Genomic DNA, 23,991 nt, shown 5'->3' on the forward strand with positions numbered 1-23,991 from the left:
GACTGTGAGTAGCTTCCAAAAGTCTTACTGTCACACTGCCACACACATTGCCAGCTTTAACCATATTTTGTAACCTGTGCTATGGCTAGAAAAGCTGTGTAGAGGTGCTGCACAAATGGATTAATTGTTGTTTTAGAAAAGTAAAATCATAAATTGCCAAATTGTCCCAAAATGTCTATTTGTGTAGATTAAACCAACAAGTTCAACATTGTTGGTTTACATAGAGTCAGATGATCTGCTTCGAACATCTAATGTAACCTGCAACAAGAAAAAACATACTCTACCATACTGCTAATTTCTTTTTCTAAGATCAGTGAGTTTAATGCAAGGAAGAAACGATGGCTCATGAATGAACCATTTCACACTGATGATATTCATCATTTTTATAATACATGTTGCACAAATATTTCACTTTAACCTAACTGTTTTACTTCCAACAGTTTTATTTTTGTCAGGGTTATTTAGACAAAGGAAGAATCAATTCATATCACAGACAGTCAATGTAAACATTAAGTATTCAGTTGGCCTGTATCTGTGTTAGTAAAACATCCTCATCCTGGCTTTCAGATATTGTACAACCAGAAGAGTGTGGAGGTCCAGGGGAACCTTAAGAGGAAGCTGATCACTCAGCTTCAACCAGATACTGATTACTCCTTTGTGCTGATGAGTCGGGGGAACAGTGCCGGCGGTCTCCAACAGCAGGTGTCCATCCACACAGCTCCCGACCTCCTGAGGGTGAAACCTGCTCTGTATCAGCATGATGTGGAAGAGGGTGGGAGAGTGACCGTCAGTCTGCCCCGGGCCCCTGCTGGAGCCCCGATCAGGTCTGTGCTGTTCACAAAAATTTACGAAATCGTCTCTGCACATGTCACTCAGATTTTATAGTGGTACAAAGACATCAAGGCGGGTTGTGAATAACATCAAATGATAGTTGTAATGACTGGAGTGTAAAACAGCTGCATTCTTAGTTGAAAGCACTGAGATATTTTACTTTGAAAATCAATCAATCAATCTCCCCTTTGTGTACAGTGTCGATAAAAAACATGAATTTGATTGTTTGTGGGGTTTTGGCATGTTATGTAATCTTAAACCCCCCATTTAGACTTGATCAATATTACAGGGGAGGAGGAGAGTGGTGTTCACTGTGCAGTAGTTCAACTCAGAATCAGCTTTATTTGCCATGTATGTGTACACATACTAGGAATTTTATTTTGAATTGCACTCAGTAACTTACACAAATAGATATACTGTATAAACCGACTACAACAAAGCTCACAAAATAAACATAACTATTATGTGCAAATAAAAGAGGCCAATAGAGCAAAGGTGCAGATATGGATAAATGTTGCTTATATATATATATATATGAGGTAGGTGAAGCATATGACAGTCGATCTGGTAGATATTTTAACATCATTACAGGATATGGTTCCCCTAGTATCACAATATCGCAATAATCCAGTGATAGCTGTCTGTACATCACTGGGTACACTACAAGCGGGAATTGCTAATTTAACAACATTTAATGGAGCTATAATTTCCCAAACTCTGAACAAATACAGCCTGAAAGTTGGGTTTGTATGGGTTCATGATGGCTTTAATTTTCTCTGCTCACTTTCTGTTGTTCCCAGATAGACCTACAGAATGTTTGTGTTTAAGATTTGTAACAGGTTAGAGAAACCGGTTTGATTTTCGATTTAGATTTTTGAAGTCATTTTTTACACAAAGCTGATTTGAAAAATCAAATGTACAATATTTGACTTAATATTTAATATAAAAAATCTGCTGCTATTATTTTAAAGGGTGGCTTAAACTGTTTAGTCTTGCTCATTTCTGAACTGTCACTTAAGCAGCAATAGAGAGCAACTAAATACACTGATTCAAGTATTGCACTGAAGTACAAGTTGGAACTATACTTTATGTAAATGTATTTCATATTCTTACTCCAGTACATTAATGTGACTGCTGTAGTTCCTGGGTAGTTTGCAGATTAAAAGTGTTCTTTTAAAATATGTTTTTTTTGTTTACATTATACTAAACAGTGTACATTTTGTTTCAGCTCAACCGGAAATCAACATTAAAATGCACCTTACACTTATAGAAAATAAACAGCCTGTATCTATATATAACCTTTATGACCACTCAACACGCTCTACAGTTTTGCCATTCCCCTATTCACACACTGTATCAATGTGCAGCACTTTCTCATGATTGGGGTTCAGCATCTTGCCCAAGGTCAGTTCGGCATGCGGAATGGGGGAGACTGGATTCGAAAGGCCGACTCTCTGCTTAGTTAAAAACCAGCTCTACCTCCATGAGCCACAGTCACCTACACATTATGATAGTTTAACACTCTGCAGAGCTAAGTTTTTTTTTCCTTCAAAGTATATTTCATTGCTAACACTCAGCGCTGTGAGGAGAAGTCGAGTGGAGACACATAAAAGTGAACACAGACAAGGATTTTTTGGTTTTAAATCAATAGCTAAGACACAAGCCTATAGGGCAGCCATAACAACAGCCACTTGAAGCCTGCTTTATTTACCTCTTGTCTTGTTACAGCCAGTTTATAACCAGCCAATTACCCATTGCTGCAGAGTTCTGTCAGGTCAGAGTAGTTTAAAGAACAAACAAAACATTAAGACTCACCAATACAATAATTACTACCCATTAACTACACAGCCATTTGACAATAGCCCAACTGTTGTGTCCCAGCTCTCTCCTGATAGCAGAAAGCTATTTATTTAAGAGTTGAGCTTTAAAAACACAATTAAACAGCCAAGAGAATCGTGATGCAAAGGCTGCAATTGAGGAGAAGACTATTATTATTATTATTGTTATTAATATTATTACCCTGCTCTGTCAAGAAGACATGCACTGCCAATTACTGTGACTTAATTGTGTTTCAAGTATAATAGTAAGCTGTATAAAGTAAAAAAAAAACTGAATACAAACACCCCCAAGTTTACAGTTTGTGTTGATGTTTCAGCCGTTCAAGTCCAGCGATAATCTTAAATGGTATACAGGTAAGCTGTACACTTAAAGGGTTAGTTCACCAAAAACTGAAAAATCACAGGAAGCAGGCTTTTTCAGGGATGAAAACATTGGTTAAGTTACTGCTTTAGTTCAGCAGTAGAAGCAAGGCCACAATTTTATAATCAAAGACTTACAGTATATACAAAGGCAGTGTTAGTAAATCTGACACATTGATAGGACAGTAGTGCACTGCAGGAAGTAGTACTGCTGTCGGAGTGGTGAGAGTAACAAAGATTGATCAGAGGTTCATCCTACAGCAACATAATGAGCAGCTCTCTCCAGACCTAAACCTTATGGAGCTCCTATGAGATCAGCTGGACACATGGTGCAACATATAAATGGGAACCTCTGCTATTGTGATGGCACAAACTTTCTCAACCATGTTCTTTTTTGTGATAGCTGCCAATGTAACTTGCAGTGAAACCATAGTCCTTAGGATAAGTGGTTAAGCATGTATAGTTGGCTATTATTTTTATATGATTTTTAGTTGTGATGGTTTTATTTGAGGAATAAGTTAAACATGATGAAACATGATGGATCTCAAGAATTATAAAGACTGAACAATAAAACTGAACACCTCCATATACATCAATGCTTCACATACTGAAAAATAGTAGTGATAGTGCCACCATGTGGTTTTCAGATATGGTAAATGGTCTGTATTTTTAGAGCTTTTCTAGTCTTGATGACCACTCAAAGCGCTTCACAGTACAGTTTTTGCCATTCACACACATTCATACAGTGCAACTATGTGCAGCACTTTCTCTATGAGAAGGGGCAATTTGGAGCTCAGTATCTTGCCCAAGGACACTTGAGCATGCAGAATGAGGAAGACAGATCGAATCGCCAATCTTCTGAGCCACATCCGCCCCCGAGATGAATGACCAAACATTGCATGTTATTTTGGTTAACAGTAGGAAATGTGTTTTTCCACAATTTTTAATTCTTGCTAGAATTTGCTCATCCACATTGTTTTGAGAACTCATGTATTATCTTTCCTCAATTGGTTAACAAACCTATATGGGTGTGCTTAAATCAATTCAACATTCAATACCTCTCAAATACTTCTATCAAAGTTTATGGACTGAAATATATTTTAACAGTTTTAATGCAGTTTCACCTCTAGGTGATGGTATGAGAAATACAAATTGCTTAGTATATTTCATTACTATACACCCAGATAGTGAAGACTAAAATATAAAGATATATTATCTTGTTATCAACAATGCAAAACAGTGAACTAAGAGGATAATAAGGCATCAGCAGCAGATGCAGCAATCAGACCTGTTTTCTTCAGGAGATACAGATCTTCTACTTTTCATCACAAGTTGGCCCAGGTGCTGCATAGGTCAGAAATGCTGATTCAATTTAGGATTTAAGATTCCATTTTTTAAAAATTATTTATTTGTTCTATTCTTTCATCTAAGAAATAGGTCACAGACCTTTTCATTAATCCCAGAACAAAAAATGGTGTTTAGCAAAGATGAGTGAATGATAGTCCACACAGTAACAATAGATGACTAAAATGGAAGCGTATGTATGAAACTTTGTGTTTAAATGTGTATACATGACACAGTTGAGTTTCTGTGTTGATACAGGTGGTACTACCTAGTGGTTGTCCCTGTCACCCCAGCTTCTCTGAGCAGATGGGAGAGCCCAGAAGACATGGACATACATGAGGTGAGTGAATGAGCTCTTTTATACTAGTCATGTACAAGAGCTTGTTTCCAGGTAATGCTGGTTAGAGGTGGGGTCAGGCCTCTAGTGGTCATGGTTAAAAGTACAGACAGCTCTAAGTACTGGTGTGAATACACTCAGATCGGATAGCGCTCCAATGACGCCAGACCACATTCGTCCACATTCTATTAGCAGTGTGAATGTGTCCTGGGCCACATATGAAGGACTGCCTACTCAGCTGACATCCTCTAACCTGCTACAGTTTCACTATGAACTGAACCTATTTTAACTCTTATCTGTACCCTTATGCTGATTTGCCAAAATGTCACCACTGACCACGACATCATTACTGATTCTTTTCTTAAACTGGGGAAATCTTTCTTCACTGCAGCTGCACCAGATTCACTAAGCACCTCCTGACTCTTCCCTCTCTCATGCCGACACGCAGACACCCACAAACAGTGACATTGGACACATCTGTAAACTCAGACTGGGTCAAAACAACATGATTTGTTCTTAACTAACACAAATGACATACACTACCGTTCAAAAGTTTGGGGTCACTTAGAAATGTCCTTATTTTTCAAAGAAAAGCACTGTTTTTTCCAATGAAGATAACATTAAATTAATCAGAAATACACTCTATACATTGTTAATGTGGTAAATGACTATTCTAGGTGGAAACGTCTGGTTTTTAATGAAATATCTACATAGGTGTATAGAGGCCCATTTCCAGCAACTATCACTCCAGTGTTCTAATGGTACATTGTGTTTGCTAATCGCCTTAGAAGACTAATGGATGATTAGAAAACCCTTGAAAACCCTTGTGCAATTATGTTAGCACAGCTGAAAACTGTTTTGCTGGTGAGAGAAGCTATAGAACTGGCCTTCCTTTGAGCTGGTTGAGTATCTGGAGCATCACATTTGTGGGTTCGATTATACTCTCAAAATGGCCAGAAAAAGAGAACTTTCATGTGAAACTCGCCAGTCTATTCTTGTTCTTAGAAATGAAGGCTATTCCATGAGAGAAATTGCGAAGAAACTGAAAATTTCCTACAACGGTGTGTACTACTCCCTTCAGAGAACAGCACAAACGGGCTCTAACCAGAGTAGAAAGAGAAGTGGGAGGCCCCGGTGCACAACTCAGCAAGAAGACAAGTATATTAGAGTCTCTAGTTTGAGAAATAGACGCCTCACAGGTCCTCAACTGGCAGCTTCTTTAAATGGTACCCGCAAAACGCCAGTGTCAACGTCTACAGTGAAGAGGCGACTCCGGGATGCTGGCCTTCTAGACAGAGTGGCAAAGAAAAAGCCATATCTGAGACTGGCCAATAAAAAGAAAAGATTGATATGGGCAAAAGAACACAGACATTGGACAGAGGAAGATTGGAAAAAAGTGTTATGGACAGACGAATCAAAGTTTGAGGTGTTTGGATCACACAGAAGAACATTTGTGAGACGCAGAACAGGTGAAAAGATGCTGGAAGAGTGCCTGACGCCATCTGTCAAGCATGGTGGAGGTAATGTGATGGTCTGGGGCTGCTTTGGTGCTGGTAAAGTGGGAGATTTGTACAAGGTAAAAGGGATTTTAAATAAGGAAGGCTATCACTCCATTTTGCAACGCCATGCCATACCCTGTGGACAGCGCTTGATTGGAGCCAATTTCCTCCTACAACAGGACAATGACCCAAAGCACACCTCCAAATTATGCAAGAACTATTTAGGGAAGAAGCAGGCAGCTGGTATGCTGTCTGTAATGGAGTGGCCAGCGCAGTCACCAGATCTCAACCCCATTGAGCTGTTGTGGGAGCAGCTTGACCGTATGGTACGCAAAAAGTGCCCATCAAGCCAATCCAACTTGTGGGAGGGGCTTCAGGAAGCGTGGGGTGAAATTTCTACAGATTACCTCAACAAATTAACAGCTAGAATGCCAAAGGTCTGCAATGCTGTAATTGCTGCAAATGGAGCATTCTTTGACGAAAGCAAAGTTTGAAGAACAAAATTAATATTTCAAATAAAAATCATTATTTCTAACCTTGTCAATGTCTTGACTATATTTTCTATTCATTTTGCAACTCATTTGATAAATAAAAGTGTGAGTTTTCATGGAAAACACAAAATTGTCTGGGTGACCCCAAACTTTTGAACAGTAGTGTATGTGTGAATTTGCATATGGTGAGAGAAAGTGAAATCCAATCGCAAGTAGTCACAGGAGTCACATTCAGGATGCATTTTAATGCAAGGTGTGAACACACGTACTTAGTGCTTGCCACTTGTGATCGTATCTGTCGGGACAGATTTAATACCAGGTCTGAACAGGGTCTAAATGGACACTTATGAGTGTATAACTTTGCAAAGTGTGTATTAATTGCATACACACTTTGGTTATGATATATGTGTTGCTCCATGTCTCTTTGATCCTGGCTGCAGCTCCCAGGCAAAATGTGTTGGTTTGTCATTGACAAGCAGTGTTGCAGCTCCCAGCAATCAGAGGGGATAATGTGACGCCCCGTCTTTGAAATCCCTTACTTTTTATAGGACAGGGTTCATGTTGTGCCAATTACTTAGTAATGAGGGTATTGTGTGGGTGCTCATTTTGAGAGAAAAAAATCAAACATGGATGGGGGGGCAGGGTGAAGTTTATTCACTGGTTTACCTATTGTCTGTTGTTAAACATAAAGAACAACTCAGCCCACTTTCACAAACTATTATTTGCTTCACATTACAACAGCGTAAAATCTCCGTTTGGATTTTGTGTGTGTAATCTCTGCATGGGTGGACAATTAAATGCCAAATCCACCCTGCTAGTAAATTGTCCAAGCACTGAAGACTTCAAGGTGTCACGACCAAGGATAAAAGTTTAGTGGTGACCAAAAATGCCTGGACCTTATTGATACAGTCTTTTATCGTGTAACCCAAGACTTGTGCAGGTACCCATCCGATACATGTGTGTATGTAGGACCCCACAAGTCACAGGTTGTGTTAAAAACCAAGTCACGACATCCAGGAAGCCCTTTGTCTTTGTCATAAAACTGTGTTGGGGTACAGTTGAAGGCAAGGTTATAAAACCATTTATAAGATTTGAGTGTTCCCAGGAGTACTGTGACCTCAATAACTATGAATTGGAAGAAGAATCTGAGTAGCTGGGAAAAAAGGGCCTTTGTCAGAGAGGCGACCAAGAACTGTCACTCTTAACAGAGCTTCAGATGTCTTGTGCAGAGATGGGAGAGCCTTTGTACCATCGTACACAGAGACACACATACTTGGACGGAAAAGAACCAGCAGAGCTTCAGTAATGAAGCCATGACCCTCTGCACTCCCTTTGAAGGTCACAAAAGGCCCTCAAACTCGACAAATCCTTACATGTCTCATAATTCATTGTCTTGTATCCACCAAAGTGCCTTTTGCCCACAACTAGGGTAGTACTGTAATAGGTTTATGAGCTTATATAATTAGGAATTTATCACATTACTTGAAATTTTTTGTGATAGTAATGTGAAAATATCTAGTGAACTTTTCATATTGCAATCTGATACATGTTTTTCTTTTTCTTGTTAACAGCAATATGCTTCTGCAAACAATAGAGGGGTTCTTGTTAACAAACATGACTGGGCACACATCAGGGAGGTAGCAAATCACAAGATTGTAGTCAACCGATGCAATGAATGTATACTTCATTTTTTAAATTATTGTTGCTTCATTGCAATTTCAGAGTTGGATCTGTTTGTCCATTATACAATCAATAATGCACACACAGTATTGGGGCAGACACACACATCATAATAGCGCATTATTTTCATCATTATCAATGGACTAATGAATAAGAGCTCCCCGACAAACATGTTGCATCTCCTTCATAACTTCATCATAAAAGTCAACATTTATTTTGTTAATTGCTTTTGATTTGAAGTTATAGTCAGCAGTAACTTAAAATAGTTTTGTTTCTGGGGATGTCTTCACAGACACTCAGTTCATAAAACTGCTAATTTACTTTCAGTAATACTTTCAGTGGACAATATAGGCTCCGTCATTATTGTGTTACCCCATTCACCAGTAGATAGTGACTTAACAAATGTTTGTTTAAGTGAAAATCTTGCTATATTTTCCAATGCTAAGTGCCAGGTAGTTCTAGTTGCAAAACCTTGAAAAGGTCTCCACAGAGATCAGTTTTGTTCTGTCACATTAAATTATTTTCCATGGTCATGATATGTCAGTTCCAAAGTCTCCTGATGTGTCATCTCTCTGGCAGCTCCTGGAGGCTGGTGCTGACAGCAAACTGCAGAGAAAGAGAAGACAGAGCCAGGACTTCCTGCAACCCTACATCACTGCCAAGCTGGACGTCCTGCCTGAGATCTTCACTCTGGGTGATGAGAAGAAATACAATGGCTACTACAACAAACCCCTCCCAGGCCAGCAGCAGTATCGCTGCTTTGTCCTGGCTGACCTGACGGACCATGAGTCTGTGAGTGACTTCTTTGTTTTTATAAGTATATGAGCATGTGTAGCATCTTAAATGTTAAAACTTCAATGGTTGATCCTGAATACATATGTAAAAGCCAGGAACTCCTTCCTAATAATGGTGTATAGCCATGTAGAGTTCTTATAGTTCTTTGGTGAACTTTGACCAGGTCCAATCCTCAAAAGCATTCACAAAAGTGAGCATTTCTATGGTAAATATGTGAGAGGAAAGATCAATGTACAGCAGCAGAGGGCAGGAGTAGATGAGTATAGACTGGTCTTATTTGAGGTGAAGTTTAATTGCAAAATGTGGTCCTTTAGTGGGAACTACCACAAACGCAGTTCTGATAAGTTTGGCAAATCTGTCTGTCTGTGTACAGGTTTTGTCACCACAACAGCATCTCAACAGTGTAATTGAGTTAAAAATGAGGGCTGAATTGGAAGATAGCTGTTGCCAAACCCATTAGTGCAGAGTACTAATGTAATGTGATTAGTGTGATGGAAGTTTTCTGGAATTCAGAAGATTTTAATGTAGACTTGATTGATCAAGGAGACCAGAAGGTGGAACAATATACCAACGCCAACAGAGTAACATGGGCAATTGTCACCCCCAAGTCTGCCTCACCTCACATCACCCATTCCAACAGCACATCCATGAAAGGCTAGATTTTCTGTCACTCTCTATGTTACATGTAGATGTTCGCATCCTAATGGACTGTTAAGCCTAAAGTATGCATTCCTAAATCACATTGTGTCCTTAGTTCAACTAAATCTTTAGGGAGATCATATGCATTATATAGGAAGGGGTATCTTGGTAGGACTATAATAATAAATCCTTTTCCACAGGGGCTCTGACCATCCTACCCCAATTATTTTATGCCACATACTCTTTTGCATTTCTATTGCAGTTAAAGCCCAGCTAGCTGTGACCATGTGAGAGAGAGGCAAAGCGAAGCATTAGACACAATTATGCTGTTGCAGTTACTGCCTTGTATTCAGCAGGGTCAGAAATAGTTCATCAAGACAGGGCCTACACATGGCCCCATTCACCTTTAATAAACCATTAAACCACACCAGAGAACAAAGGGGTGGATGGGGCTTTAATATGTGAATCTCTTGCTATTTTGTCTGCATTTGCTGAAGTTTCCAGATGAAACATTTTTGTGTAAAAACTGAATTTCACCCTGCAGATCACATTACGATACTTGCACCTATAGTGTGTTGCAGAGGAGAGCTTGTCATGAATGGCAATGTTTTTCCTCCCCAGTGTTTCCTGTGTGTGGAACAAAAGAACTGCCCTGTAGCAGCAAAACACACATGTCAGGCACTTACAGGGATGCTTACATCCTTGAGTCATGCGTGCATCTGCAGGTAAACCTCTCAGCCAGTGATGAGATCACCCCTGCTGTCACTCACAGTAACTTAGAAGCACAGCATCTTCAGAGTGCCTCTTTAATTTTAAGTGCGTTTCTTCCGTTGATCAGGAATTTGTCGTTGTAGTTTTGTCATGCTAATGTGTTGACTCTGAGGAGGTTTTGGTCCAGAATACTGAAGAATGTGTCTTTAGACCACATTACAAACATTCAATTGGACTCAGATTTCGGTGACCAAGGGTCAAAGGTCAGGGTTACCTCACGCCCCGTGAATGTGTTATCTTAAGAATGCCTCATTTCAAATTGGTGCAAATGTTCACTTAGACTCATGAATGAATTGATTAGAATTGGGTGGTCGAAGGTCAAGGTGGCAACACAAAAAAAATGTTGGCCTCTTGAACATGATATCTTAAGTCTGCTTTTGACTAGTTGTCACTTGGACTTAAAGGTTAACCGGATCAGTGGTCAAAAGGTAAAAGTCACAGTGGCCTCATATTATTGTGAATGCAATGTGTCAGAAATACCTGGAGGAACTGAAACTGCATTGGTTGGTGAAAGCATAGAAACCGCAGGGCAGTAACTCTAGTTAAACACTGTTTTGTTTTTTAGAAGTGCATCTTTTACTTCTCCACGAACACTAAAAAACAAACACAAAAACAGAAATGCCACAACAGATAAGACATACTGTGTCTACAATACATTAAAACACAAATCAACACAAATTCATCAATGTGTTTGTACTGTACTGAATACTGCTGACTTATGAAAGCTTGTGGCTGCTATATTATTTCTCCATGGTGCTTTAGTTACAGCTTTTGTCAATTGTGTAGACAATACATGTTTCATTGTGTTAAGATGAGAGCAGCAGAGCCCAGATTCAGTAAATGACATAAGCTGAATGTGATTCAAGCCTGTACCAAAATAGACACCTAATCACATTCATTGAAAACATGGGAAGTAAGCCCAGCTTTTATTTGCTACTGCAAAGCTGCTGGCAGAGTAGAGGCGAAAGGAAAAGAAGAGAGTAAGAAGGAAGAAGCAAGATGGAAGGAAGGAGAGGAGAGGCTGGAGACTAAAGCAAAAGGGCACTGCAGCTTTCTGTGGCCCTCACTGCTGGTAAACAAGCTGGGGTGTGTGAGATTGGATAAAAGAAAAGGGCCATAGTGGGATCCCTTACTGCAGAGGAAGGAGGAAGAATGGTTTCCTCGGAACGCAAAGCCCTGTACGATTGACAGAGAGGTGAGGAGAAGAGTAAAAGACAAGAGAAGGAGCTTAATGGGAGGATAAGATCAGGTGGGGATTGGTTTAAGGAGGTGGCGGGGTGCTGAGGGGAATTCACAAACGTACTTGAGAAGCCAAGAAATGCTGCAATCATTGGAGACAGAATGTTGCAGATGCTGGTAAGAGTTTCTGATAAAGCAGGATGAGAGCTACTTAAATTAGTTGAGAAAAGAGAGAGGAGGAGAGAAGGATGGCAGAGACTGAAGGCTGTGGGAAACACAATGAGCCTGCTGGATAGCATCCAGTTTGTTTTAAAGAGGCGAAAATGGAAATCTTCATCATTCTGCGAAATAGAAACAGAATTTTATTCACGTCCTCTTTTTTGAGAGGAGATTATGGACAATAGAAACAATAGGAAAGTGTTCATCCTCCCACTGTTATTAAAGTGACATTTCTTCCACCCACCTCCTCTCTCTAGCAGATGTAACAGCATCACATTTTTCAACCATAAAGAATTACTATCTATCTGGTAGTGCCGCTGAGATTGATCACTTCCCCCCTGAGATTTTACAAATATTCTTTAGAATATGCTCCTGCAGCGTAAAAAAGCAATGGAAAGTGTCGTTTTTTTCAGAAAAAGCTGTTTTCTGACTCACGGGCAGTACTTTGCTAAAAGTGCCAAAACTGCTCCAGAGAAAAGAAAGCTGAAAAAAGCTGAGAAGACAGATTGTCAGGGTGCGGTGAAGCAGTAGGACCCAGAAGCAGAGTATAAACCAAAAGTGTAATTTGAATGAAAAAAGAGTCTTTAACAGACAAAACACAGGAAGCTTACACAGGAGATGCAGAGGCTCAGGAGACCAGGACAGGCATGACGAGACATAACGACGGTTAGACAAGAGATCACAACTAACATACGACAATGATCCGACAAGGACAAAGGGGAGCACAGAGACTTATATACAGACACACAGGGAAGGCAGGGGCAATTGGACACAGGTGGAACACATGAGGACTGGTGCAGACAATCACAGACAGGAAGTGAAGAAAGAAAACACACAAGGAACAGAGACTACAAAATAAAACAGGAAACAGAACACGGAGTGTGAAAACATGAAACACAGGAACAACTCAAACAAACATAAACACAGGGATGTACTAATAAACAGAAAACACTTCTTCAAAAAGAGGTGGAACCTAAACACTGGCAAATACAAAACCATGACACAGATAAGCTGAACATGTTATCAAGCCCTACACTTTTTAGCAGTTAAGGTTTCAAGGTTTCTTCTGAACACTTTTTCTAACAGGTTTAGAAAGGTTTGAGCTCAGTCTTCAAAAAAGAAATGTTCCAGTTTGTTAAAAGTTAGTTGGCTGCACCCTATTGCATTTATATATCACTGTTATTCTGAGTAGAAGCTTGTTGTCTGTGGATTCATTTGGTATATTTGACTTCATGCCTTAGTTTCTCCAGAAGCGCGATAACATGACCTCCAAAAGCTCCAATAATCTGAATACAGTTTTATATTAATGTGTATAGCAATTTTTTCTTTTTAGGAACATAAATATGACGGATTCTCCAAAAATCAGGATGGTGATGTTTTCTTTTTAATTTATGTGCATCACAATACTGTCAACAGTACTTGTTAAGGAAAGGCATATTCACCCCTTTCCCATTTAAGTGTGTCCACTGCTATTTGGTGTCTGGAACACAGCCCCGGGCACAGGTCTCGTCACCAGTAAAAAGCACACACCAAATTCTGGCAAGGAGAATTTGGTGTGTGCTCACTGCTCATGTTTGAAGTTCATGATGAAATCACAAGCAAATCACTGCTGCATGCACTTCACTGCACACAACAGAAACACACACAACTTTTAGTTTGATGTGAAAAAAAAGCATGATCATAAATCAAGTGTCCTTGACCTTTGAATTACAGTTACTGCTAGAACATATTAATTACAAGTACATGGATTGTCATAGGGATTACAATGCTGAATCCCAACTGCAGGGAAAACATATATACCTTTCCAAATGTATTAGATTCATGGTATGTGTGTGAAGAGTTTGACATGTTTGGAAGGGTGTTGGGTCACACCATGTCAAAAAGCATTTCTCTTATATTAGCATTCCACTACATGAGGAATGTTTAACACATCTCTTACAGCCACAAAGTTCATGCATAATTCATCTACAGCTGTCAGCCTGATATCACAACCCCCTGACAATGAATGTTAGAGTGAAAAAATGTGCTGAAATTAATGAATCAATAAGGAAGCAGAGCTGGTCTTGGGCTGACATTGTTTTAACAAGCACCATACTTCAACTGTGTTTACACTTTCACCCAGAGGAGCTGCAGCCAGAGCCCAGTCAGGCTCACAGGAATATTTATAGTATCATTCACTAACAGTCCAATTTCGTACACTCGACTTTATCCATGTAACTTCTATTTAATGTTTAACATCTTGCCAATTTTCTACTACTTACAAAACTGCAACTAAATCGTCACGACAAAAGGAGCTTTGATAGACTGGATCTCTGTTTTCTTTGAAAGGAAATGATGCAGTGATAACTTTGATATCGCTATCAACAGAAATGACACAGAAAGTCTGATTTATACAAACTGTATTCTGGAGTTTTAAAGATGTGGGCATATACAGAAATGAACATTAAACTACTGGGGTACTCCTCTAAACAGCAAGAGATGGTAGCACAATGGGACAAATGAAATGTGATTCTTCTCTTCAGTTAGATAAATATTTTTATGAATATCACAGGAACAGACTTTTGTTCATATTGATGCTTATTTTTTGTTTTTTGATTAATAATGTCTTTATATTCCACTTTTATACCGTATACTATTAACATTGCTTTGGGAAAGCAAAAATTAACAAACTATGTTTGCATTGTGACTAGTTGTCACATTAAATGGTGAAACATACTGACAGTAACTAACAAATAACAGACGCTATAATGATCAGCGAATATTGTGAAATGGTGTTGTTAAATGTAAAAAAGACTTGTGTTGAAGTGTGTTGCGTTAGGCTATGCTAGTCCCAGTTACGTTATGGAGACGATAGAAAGAGAGGAGGAAAGGTCCTGTTGGTGTGCTGTTTGAAGTGAACTGTTTGTGTTGGCTGGTTGATCTCAAGTAAGAATATGCTGCTCAATTCTGACTCTAGTTTTTGGTTAGACTAGCAAGAGAGACAGCATAAAACATAATGTTATCATACCACATTCTCTAAGTTTTACTTTATTTTAGTTTTTATTAATCGATCAATAAATAAAATAAAATTGTATTCATATAGCTCATATTCACAATCAAAATTTGGTTCATAGAGCTAATTTTTTTTAACTACATTTTTTATTGTAATGGGTGGTCATGCTTACATTTCTGTCACAGTTTAGTGTTTATTTTATGACTTTGTTTTTATCTGGTTGTATGTTATTTTTTATGTGATCTTACTTTTTTAAGTGGGTAAGGTTTCTTCTACAGGCTTTCTCCTCGGGAACTGTCTCTGGAAAGGGGGAGTCAATTAGTTGCATGGGTTCTGGGCATCATTGCTCCCCGCTGACCAGTTCCATCTGAATAATCTGCAGTGCCAGATATATCTATTTTGTCAGGTTAAAAGCAGTTTGTTTGGAAGAACAGCACCCCTTGTTTTTGGTTTCCTGTCTGAAGGTTTAATGTGTGAAGATTGGACAGAGGTCAACCTAAAGATCATAGGATCTGGTTTTCTACATCTTGACTCGTGGCTACGACTTATTATCTTGTTTCAACGACTGTGAATCTGCTCCTTAATAAGACCTGACCAACTGAACTGAGGAAGCCGCTTGGATGAGAGATGAAATACTTCACTTAATTACATGATGTTGCCTCTATAATGGGCTTTAGTTTGACCCACACTGTATACACTGACTCTGGGGCTGTCACAAGGTAAATCTGTAAACTATCTATCTCCCATTCCAAATAAATATTTTTTTTCTGAGGATAAACTTACTTAAAGGGGAGGATGAAAGTATAAAACTAAGTCTTAATATCCCGCCGCCCACACCCAGTTGGCTACATCTCAATTTCTCCGTTTCCAAATGCACCAGGCACATCCTGTCTCCGAGGTTTCAAGTACGCACAGTCAGGTGTCCCTGCACACTGGGCATTTAGCCGTGCGCCATGACACAAGACGCAAAACATGGTTAAATAGTGGATAGAGGATAGGGCCCTTTGTTAAAGTCCAAACATTTCCACAACAGTGTGGCCTCAGATTCAGTGCAGGCAGTGTGTGTCAAACCGAAGCTCAGTTGGCCAGGTCTTGTTATTAAAGAGCAGATTCATAACTCATGACATAACTCACAAATTATTATTATCTTGTTCCCAGGACTTAATGACTTGTGGCAATATGTCTCCAGAGGGGCTCCGTAGGAAACTATGTGGAACACTAGGATAAAAAAAGCACCACTGACGATGTAGAATACAAAGCAACGTACCAGCCTGGGGTAACTGGGATAAACACTCATATAAATGCTGATCATTGTTTCAACCCGAGCACATTATTACTCAAGATATGTTCAACCAGGGTTAACAAACCTCAAAACTAGAAGTATTGTTTTAGCTGATAAAAGCATTTTAGGATGATGTAGTAAAGCCCCAACAGATCGAATCAGTTCTGCTGTTTGTAACCGAACTGACCCTGGATCATCCTCTGGTCCTTTGCAGCAGAGGATGTTTGCAGCGAGCCCGTTCTCCGAGCCCATCATGGTGAAGCTCCACAGTGGGATGAGCCGACACACTGAGGACCCAGAGATGCTGTGGGTGATGGGTCCAGTCCTGGCTGTCATTCTCATCATCATCATAGTCATTGCTATTCTACTCTTCAAAAGGTGAGAGAAGAGCAGACACTGTCAATACTGAGAACACTGTTATAATAAATGCTTGGTTTGCAAAAAGTATGTTTTTATTTGTATGAAGGAAAAAGGAAAAAGAAACACTCGGACATTCTTTTGAATTAATAAGTCACATATCTATGACAAAAGAGAGAACTTGGCAAGATTGGATAAACCTCACTACAGATGTTGATAACCAACCTGCAGTGGATGACATAATCATATTATACTTTGCCATCCGATTCAGCCCAGAATAGCCACATTATCATGAGCATCTGGACTGTAAAGAATTTGGATAGCAGTTAGAAGAGAACAACGTAGTGATTTGGATGAGTTGACATTGAGCTGAGTTGAGTTGGGTGAGCTTTTGTCCATTAGGAACTATATCACAATGGGCAGCTGCAAGGACATCACGTAATAGTGGACATGCAGCGACATTTGTGGTGCGATGAGATCGGTCCCACCTTGTAAAGGTTAGCAGTGTAATTACTTGGCATCAAAGCACTGGTCTCTATCAGCAAAACAAAATGTGATATGAACTGGTGTTGCTGCAATAATAACGATGTACGTAGTTTATATTTTATTAATCATTTAAATAGTGCTAACCAATTTCTGTGTGATTTTTCTCAGTAGATAATAATTCATATTAATACAAGCCAGTCAAACAACCCACTTCTGATAAAAATCAGACATCATCCATGTTTATTGAAAAATACATTTTCAATAAATTAAGTTCAACAAATTAATATCCCAGCAAACTTTTAGCTGTGAGAATGTTTGCACCCTCTAACTCCCCGGAAGTGTCTGGCATTAAACACTAGTATCTACATATCAATGCTGCTTTTCTGTCATCTGTTATAAAAGAAGATAGCAGTAGTTGAGTGGACCTTGAAGGCAGTGTATGCTCATTAAGTTCATCCTCATATCATCTATATGGACTATCATTTTAACACAGAGAGAGACCAGGAGCAGTTTCTTCATTGCAGCAGATGACAATAACAGAAGAGGCACGCAGCAAGAAATGGTTCTAGAGTTCAGACAGACATTTATCTTGGCTGAGCGGGCCCAAGGACAAAGGTCCTCCATGACACATGGGAGCAAGTGGCTGTCAGTTGCCCTGTAGTCCTGCTTTTCCAGGCCAACAGTTGGTTTGTGCTTCTTGTGCTTGGGTGAAATATCTGGACTTGCTGACTGAGCTGACGGGCACATCCATATGGTTGTTACTCTGCCCAAATGGCAACGCTCCTTTTGCTCTTGTTTTCATGTGTGAGAATTTGTTCTCTTGGGGAGGGAAGCATTTCTGACTGAAGTCACCTGCTCCTCATTACATTACTGCCAACATGGTCCTACTAATATGGCTTTTTAAATGTATTTTTCGTATCTTCCAGTCAAACAGTGGGTTCCTTTTGTTACAGCACACTATGAAAATTTACTTCCAAGCCTTAAAGTTTGCATTAGTTGTGTGATCCATCTGTAGAGTTAAAATATGGTTGCACAAACCTGAATTATGAAGATGCTGATGAACTATATTATACTGGAAAATTATATTGGTGCAAAACAAATCCAGATAAAACGTATTTATACCCCATAATATGCTAAGCATCATGACAATGCATTTTAGAGTTCTGCTGATGGGTTATTAAAGGGCTGATGGGCTTTGTTCATCTATGAAGGAGAATATTCTCAACTGTAGTACTCTCAAAATATTAAGCTGTAGTTTTCACAGAAAAAGCACAGTGTGGTTTAAATCTATCTCAGTAATGTGTTGACTCATTATGAAAATCAAGAACAGCTTCAGTTCTCATGGGTAAGATTATACCCCATTCTGACATAGTTGTTCAGTTAAGTTGAGCTCTGAGATTCACATCTTGTTAATGCACTATTGATGGAAGCACTGTTATAGAAGAACATGTTCCATCATAGGTAAAAAGAACTTTGTATTAATTCAGAGTGACCCTTCACTCTGAGGGGACAAGTCATCATATGTGTTGAATCCACCACAGTTCATGACTTTTTACTGACGTCTTTCTCATAGATCAAAAAGCATATGGCACCTTAGTTTCAGTGGGTATGCATTCATTACATTTCACCACTCATTTACTCTTTTTTTTTTCCATATATGCGAATGTCAGCACAGTATTTAATCAGACTTTAAAAGTACAAATCTTGACTTACACCATTTCTGACAAACCGTATATTCCTCCTCCTTCTCCATTAATCTGTTAAATGTGAATATATAAATAAACACAATTTATTATATATATAAAATCAATTGCTTTCCCTCCAAAGTTGACCTACTTTTATTAAATATGGTGTAAAGTGCAGTGTTGGAGCTCATAGATATTATATTTCCTGCAAGATTACAGCACAAGAAAAATGGGCTCACTAACCAAGCATAGTATCCAAAAGTTAAGATGGTAATTTATATAACCATAAACATAATAAAAATACAAATACTATTTAAAAAGGTTATGCCGCTCAATATGTTGGATAGTGAGAACTAAATAGCGAATGCAATGCAAGTACATAACCTTTTATACGAGTAGAATTCATGAATGGAGTACAAGAACTGATCACAAAATTCCGAATTAAAGTTTAAATAAAAAGGTTTTAGACGCCCTCTTATGTACTCTTACAGTACATGTGAAACTCACCATATCCATTGTAATGTGACAAATTGATATATGTGACACTTTAAACACAGATGTGTGTGGGGTGAGATTGTGAGTAGCTGGAGGGTGAAGCTGCTCAGTTGCTGAAGATCAGCTGAAGAGCACAATCAGGGACAGTACATTCACATTTACATTTTTCATTTAGCTGACGCTTTTATCCAAAGCGACTTACAATAACAGTGATGTGCTCTGTTAACACGGACACTCTGTGGTGATCCACTGCTGACAACTTGGAAATTAATCTTTTGTCTCTCTGCTCTGTGGTTCATTGTCTGCCTGCTTCCTGTGGACACAGCAAACAAGAAAGGTTAGTGACTCTGCTCCTACGTCACTTCACCTCACAGCTACCGGCCTGCCTCTGCACATCCTTGCATGTTTTCAGTGAGAAGTCAGAGGTGCTCGTTGTTTCTGTTACACTTCAACACCACCATGCCAGATGTCTGAGCTGTCTTCTTACGCTTATCAGCTTCAACTGAAAGCACTTGTGAGCATGTGTGTCTTTTCTGTCCTTTTGTTTCTCGGAATAATCCTGCCTCACTGTTGGCAATAGCCCCGCTTTGTCTAAAGTTAAATACTCTGCAAATCATTCGTCATCCCCTTTTCTTTCACATTCAAATATCAACTGTTTGGTTTCTGTATCTTTTTCATTTTTGCTTAGTTAGTTTATTTCAAATCAAAATTTAAATAAAATCCACATTTTCAGAAATGTTTTGTAATGCTTACATTTCATGATGTACTTCAGCAGTGGTTTTCAACTGGCAGCAATACTATGTGACTGACACATCTAAATAGGTTACAGTAACATTGCTGTAATACCTGCTTTTCACCAAAGTCAGTGGTTACACAAGGGTTTTTAAACTCTAGTTAACCTGCTAAAAACGTGACTGACCTTTCCTATGCCAATAGAAGATTGGCAAAAAAAAGATTCCCAGTGTGTCATGTTCGTTGTCACAAATGCACCAAAAACTTAAATATGCTCTTACCTCGCTGTCTTGCTAAAATTTGTGTGTTCACCCGGATTTCATGTGCAGTATACTGTACATCAGTGCCAAATGAAGCCAGAGACGATGACAACCTGTGTCTTCTGCAGAGTCATTTGACCAGGGAGTAAATGACGATTGGATCTATTCACATTGCAGACAATAGCCAGATTTTTTGACCAGTGGAAAAGGGGCTTAAAGGGATAGTTCACAATTACTCATTATCTAGTCACCCCTATTATCTCCTATGCCGATGGAGGGGTGGGTGACTGATGAGTCCACAAAACACTTTTGGAGTCTCAGGGGTAAACAGTGTTGCAGCCAAATCCAATATAATTGAAGTAACTGGGACTCCTTTTTCAGACATGAAAAAACAAGAGAAAAAAACATAATGTGCCTCCATTCTGCTCGTGTGGTGTCATCCAAGTGTCCGTAAACCCCGACATTCATATTCGACTTGAAACAGCTTCATTTACATCATGTTTTAAGCCTAAAATTTCTCTGATATTCTCCTCGGAGCTGCGTTCACGTTCTCACGGACACACCGATAAACCGCACACACTGCACACAAGCTTAAGGGCACACGCTGGGTAAGCATTGCTACGTCCGCTAGCATCACTTCTTCTGGTAGTGGACTTTTAGGCTTAAAACACATGGTAAATGACGCTGTTTCGAGTGGAATATGAATGTTAGGGCTTGCGGACATGGAGGCATGTTGTGTTTTTTTCTGTTGTTTTATTATGTCTGAAGAGGGGGTCACCTTGGCTGCAACGCTTTTTACCCCTGAGACTCCAAAAGTGTTTTCTCCATCTGCATAGTGGCGAGTAGATAAATAATGAATTTTCATTTTTTGTGAACTATCCGTTTAATATACACACTGTATACATTCTACATTGGGGCTTTGTATAGCTGTTTTAGCTGAACTGTATATTCTCCTCACAGCTCTGGATAGAGTCTCATGATCAATTAGCCCATTATAACATTGGAGTTAATACTAAATTAGACTTGTTGCTTTAAAGAGAATATTTCGCCATTACAAGATTTTAGGGGATTTTGTTTTTCAATATGGCAGCTCAGCATATATGGACGATCATCTGCTGTCTTTTATCGTGTTTTCCACTTTGTTTTTAGTTTTTATTTTCTGTATGATTGTTTTAAAATGTAAGTAATTGCTGCTCATCCTTCTCTCACCACGTCGCCTCAGGAAAAGAACGTCACCAGCCAAGGATGAGCACATGGCAGGGGTCAAGGACTCACTGCTGGCCCATTCCTCAGATCCTGTGGAGATGAGGAGGCTCAACTACCAAACACAAGGTATTGACACACAAAAACAAGCAAATGTTGCCAGTATGTACAAGCTCATGTTTATTCTAACACACGTCTGCAGGCAGACTGGTAGTGTACCAAATGATCTTGTTGTTTTAGCACTGGCACATCCACTTACTGCTTCGGTTTTTGTACTTTTGTCTTGCTGCCCAAGTGACAAACTATGACTCCTAATTATAAAGAATCTTTTCACATGAGTCACTAATGTCAATCTGCACCCTAAACCAGTTCACATGAAATTTCTCAGTCACTTTGGATTAAATAGGTCTTTTACTCTCTTTATTATTTTTACTGCATAATTTGTGCATAATTTCTCCATGGGACCAGCATCTGAGGCTCATGGGTATTGCATTATTAAGAGCCACAATGACAAACAATACTTTCTCTGAAAAGATAGCAATAATAAAAGAAAAACATTATTATTATTTTTATTATCATTATTATTATTATAAGCCACCGCTGCCCCCAGAAAAGTGCCATATAAAACAATGCATTTGTCATTAAGAACAACACAGCACATAAACACAAAAAACTTTTTTTATGGAACAGCTTGCTCAGGTTTCAGGAACAGATCCTGTTTTGAGATGAATTACAGTCAGTTTTTTTTATTCATTTACAACCACAGTCACCCCTACAAACTAATGATATCTTGTTCATCCATCCACCTTCCCAAAACTTAGTGGCCCTAAAATTAAAATCACCTGACTTGCTCCTTTGCTCCCAAAAGTAAGTTTAAAGTATTACGAACCCTATAACCTGTTTCGGTTTTCCTTGTTTTTCCCTTTAACAGTAGGATTTGGCAGATGTTGTTTATATCAACATAAATTCCTCAATTCACTCAGCTGCCAACCTTTGTTCCCCACTAGTGAAACCTTACTGTGTGGCCCTAAAAAGCTCAAGAAGTTCCATTATTCACACAACAGGCAGACAGATGATAGCATCTTTACCAGTGTTCTGAAGTCTAACAACACTTTACTGTACTTGAGTATTTCCATGAAGCTTTTTTATCCTCCTAAAGTTAAATATAGTTCACTGATGTTGCTCAGGTGAGCTTCCTTTGAATGTTAGAGGGTGTGCGGTTCATTCAGCCGTGCTGTTTATTATAGGGCCCATATTATGTAAAATACATTTTCTGGGCTTTACTATACTTGAAGGGGATCCGTAGGGACCCTCAAAGTATGAAAACAGTCACTCCGCGGACTTTTTCACTCAGTCCATTCTAAGAAATATGTTATTGAAACGTTGCGTTTTGTACTTCCTCTCCGTATGGAGTCATCATGGAATCGCACTCTCATCTCAGCCCCACCCAGCCGGAACCAGTCCAGTAACGAAGATGTTACTCGTTACTCCGTTCAGAAACTCTGGACTTACTCCTACATCGGCCGACTGTCCTGCTAAAACTTGAACAAACATGAGACGTTGTAACTTACCGTTCAGAAACATCCTGTTTTAACCGACTTTTATTATTTGGCTGGTCTTCTACAGCTGTATCCAGACATAACAACGTGACTTTCAGCTGTGCCTACCAGAGAGATCGTCAATGCGCCAGAATGAGACCGGTGATAGGCCTGGTCGCTAGCACTCAAAGTGCAGTCAGCCAATCAGAGGAAGGGCTCATAAATAATTAAAGAGGCAGGCGAAAACAACCTGTTCTGTTTGGAGGGCCAGAGAGATGCAGAAGAGAGGACATGGACATACACATCGACTTTAAATGACTGATATATCATCTTAGGGCTACCAATATCTCAAATTAAATCCCAGAAAGGTGTAAAATATGGGCCCTTTAAAGACTCACATTGAAATGTTAAGCATTTACTTTGAGAGCGTTACTTTCACAGAATGATATTTCTGCTTTCATTGACTTGGCTGAACTTGAATTCTTTTTCCATTACTCTTCTTATGGAATGATAAATACAAAAGGCACTTTTTCATTGTTTTGTAAATACAACAGTACACACACTGTAAGATGTGTCCCGTTATGAATTACAAGGGATATCAGAGAAGGCAGTAGCTAATTCAGTATGTTACAAGCTACGGTAGCGTTTACTTAACATTAGCAACACATTATTGGCTGTTTGACATCAAAGTCTTAATGAAGGCTCATATGGTCTATTACTATTCAGTAATAGACCATATGAGTACTTGTAGGTCACCCTGTAAAATTTAGTCTTCTTCTTTTTGGTTTCCAGTTACTATATGTCTGCCTGAATTACTCTGATATCACCACTTGTCATTGTGTGGCACGCAGGAGTAAAACTGAAAAAAAGCTTGAAAAAACTGTGGTTCTTTAAGTGTCCTTAGCTCAGTACAATGTTTACCAGGTTAGGTTTAGGTTTACCTCACCCACCAGAGTACAGATGAGAAGGAGTATTTTT

At 39.1% G+C, this 23,991-nt stretch overlaps 1 protein-coding gene and 1 long non-coding RNA gene across 6 annotated transcripts in view; one reads left to right on the forward strand and one right to left on the reverse strand.

Moving 5' to 3' along the window:
* The window catches only part of ptprfa (protein tyrosine phosphatase receptor type Fa), a 276,413-nt gene that overhangs the window by 218,131 nt on the left and 34,291 nt on the right, over nucleotides 1-23,991 (forward strand). For 3 of the 5 annotated variants that reach the window (XM_034584044.1, XM_034584043.1, XM_034584045.1), the window contains 5 exons: nucleotides 568-824; nucleotides 4,632-4,713; nucleotides 8,960-9,172; nucleotides 16,472-16,635; nucleotides 21,495-21,604. In XM_034584044.1, the coding sequence (XP_034439935.1) occupies nucleotides 568-824; nucleotides 4,632-4,713; nucleotides 8,960-9,172; nucleotides 16,472-16,635; nucleotides 21,495-21,604 (826 nt within the window). Of the gene's footprint in view, nucleotides 1-567; nucleotides 825-4,631; nucleotides 4,714-8,959; nucleotides 9,173-16,471; nucleotides 16,636-19,605; nucleotides 19,618-21,494; nucleotides 21,605-23,991 lie in introns of all 5 variants that reach the window. The other 2 variants (XM_034584041.1, XM_034584042.1) reach the window with 1 other exon arrangement.
* On the reverse strand, nucleotides 1,187-22,945 carry LOC117760789. The gene is made up of 3 exons (XR_004613731.1): nucleotides 22,786-22,945; nucleotides 3,968-3,978; nucleotides 1,187-1,197 (listed from the first exon to the last, which is right to left on the reverse strand). It is a non-coding gene; the product is annotated as an uncharacterized LOC117760789 (long non-coding RNA).

This window comes from Hippoglossus hippoglossus, chromosome 4, assembly GCF_009819705.1.
Source record: "Hippoglossus hippoglossus isolate fHipHip1 chromosome 4, fHipHip1.pri, whole genome shotgun sequence".
Taxonomy (NCBI): domain Eukaryota; kingdom Metazoa; phylum Chordata; class Actinopteri; order Pleuronectiformes; family Pleuronectidae; genus Hippoglossus; species Hippoglossus hippoglossus.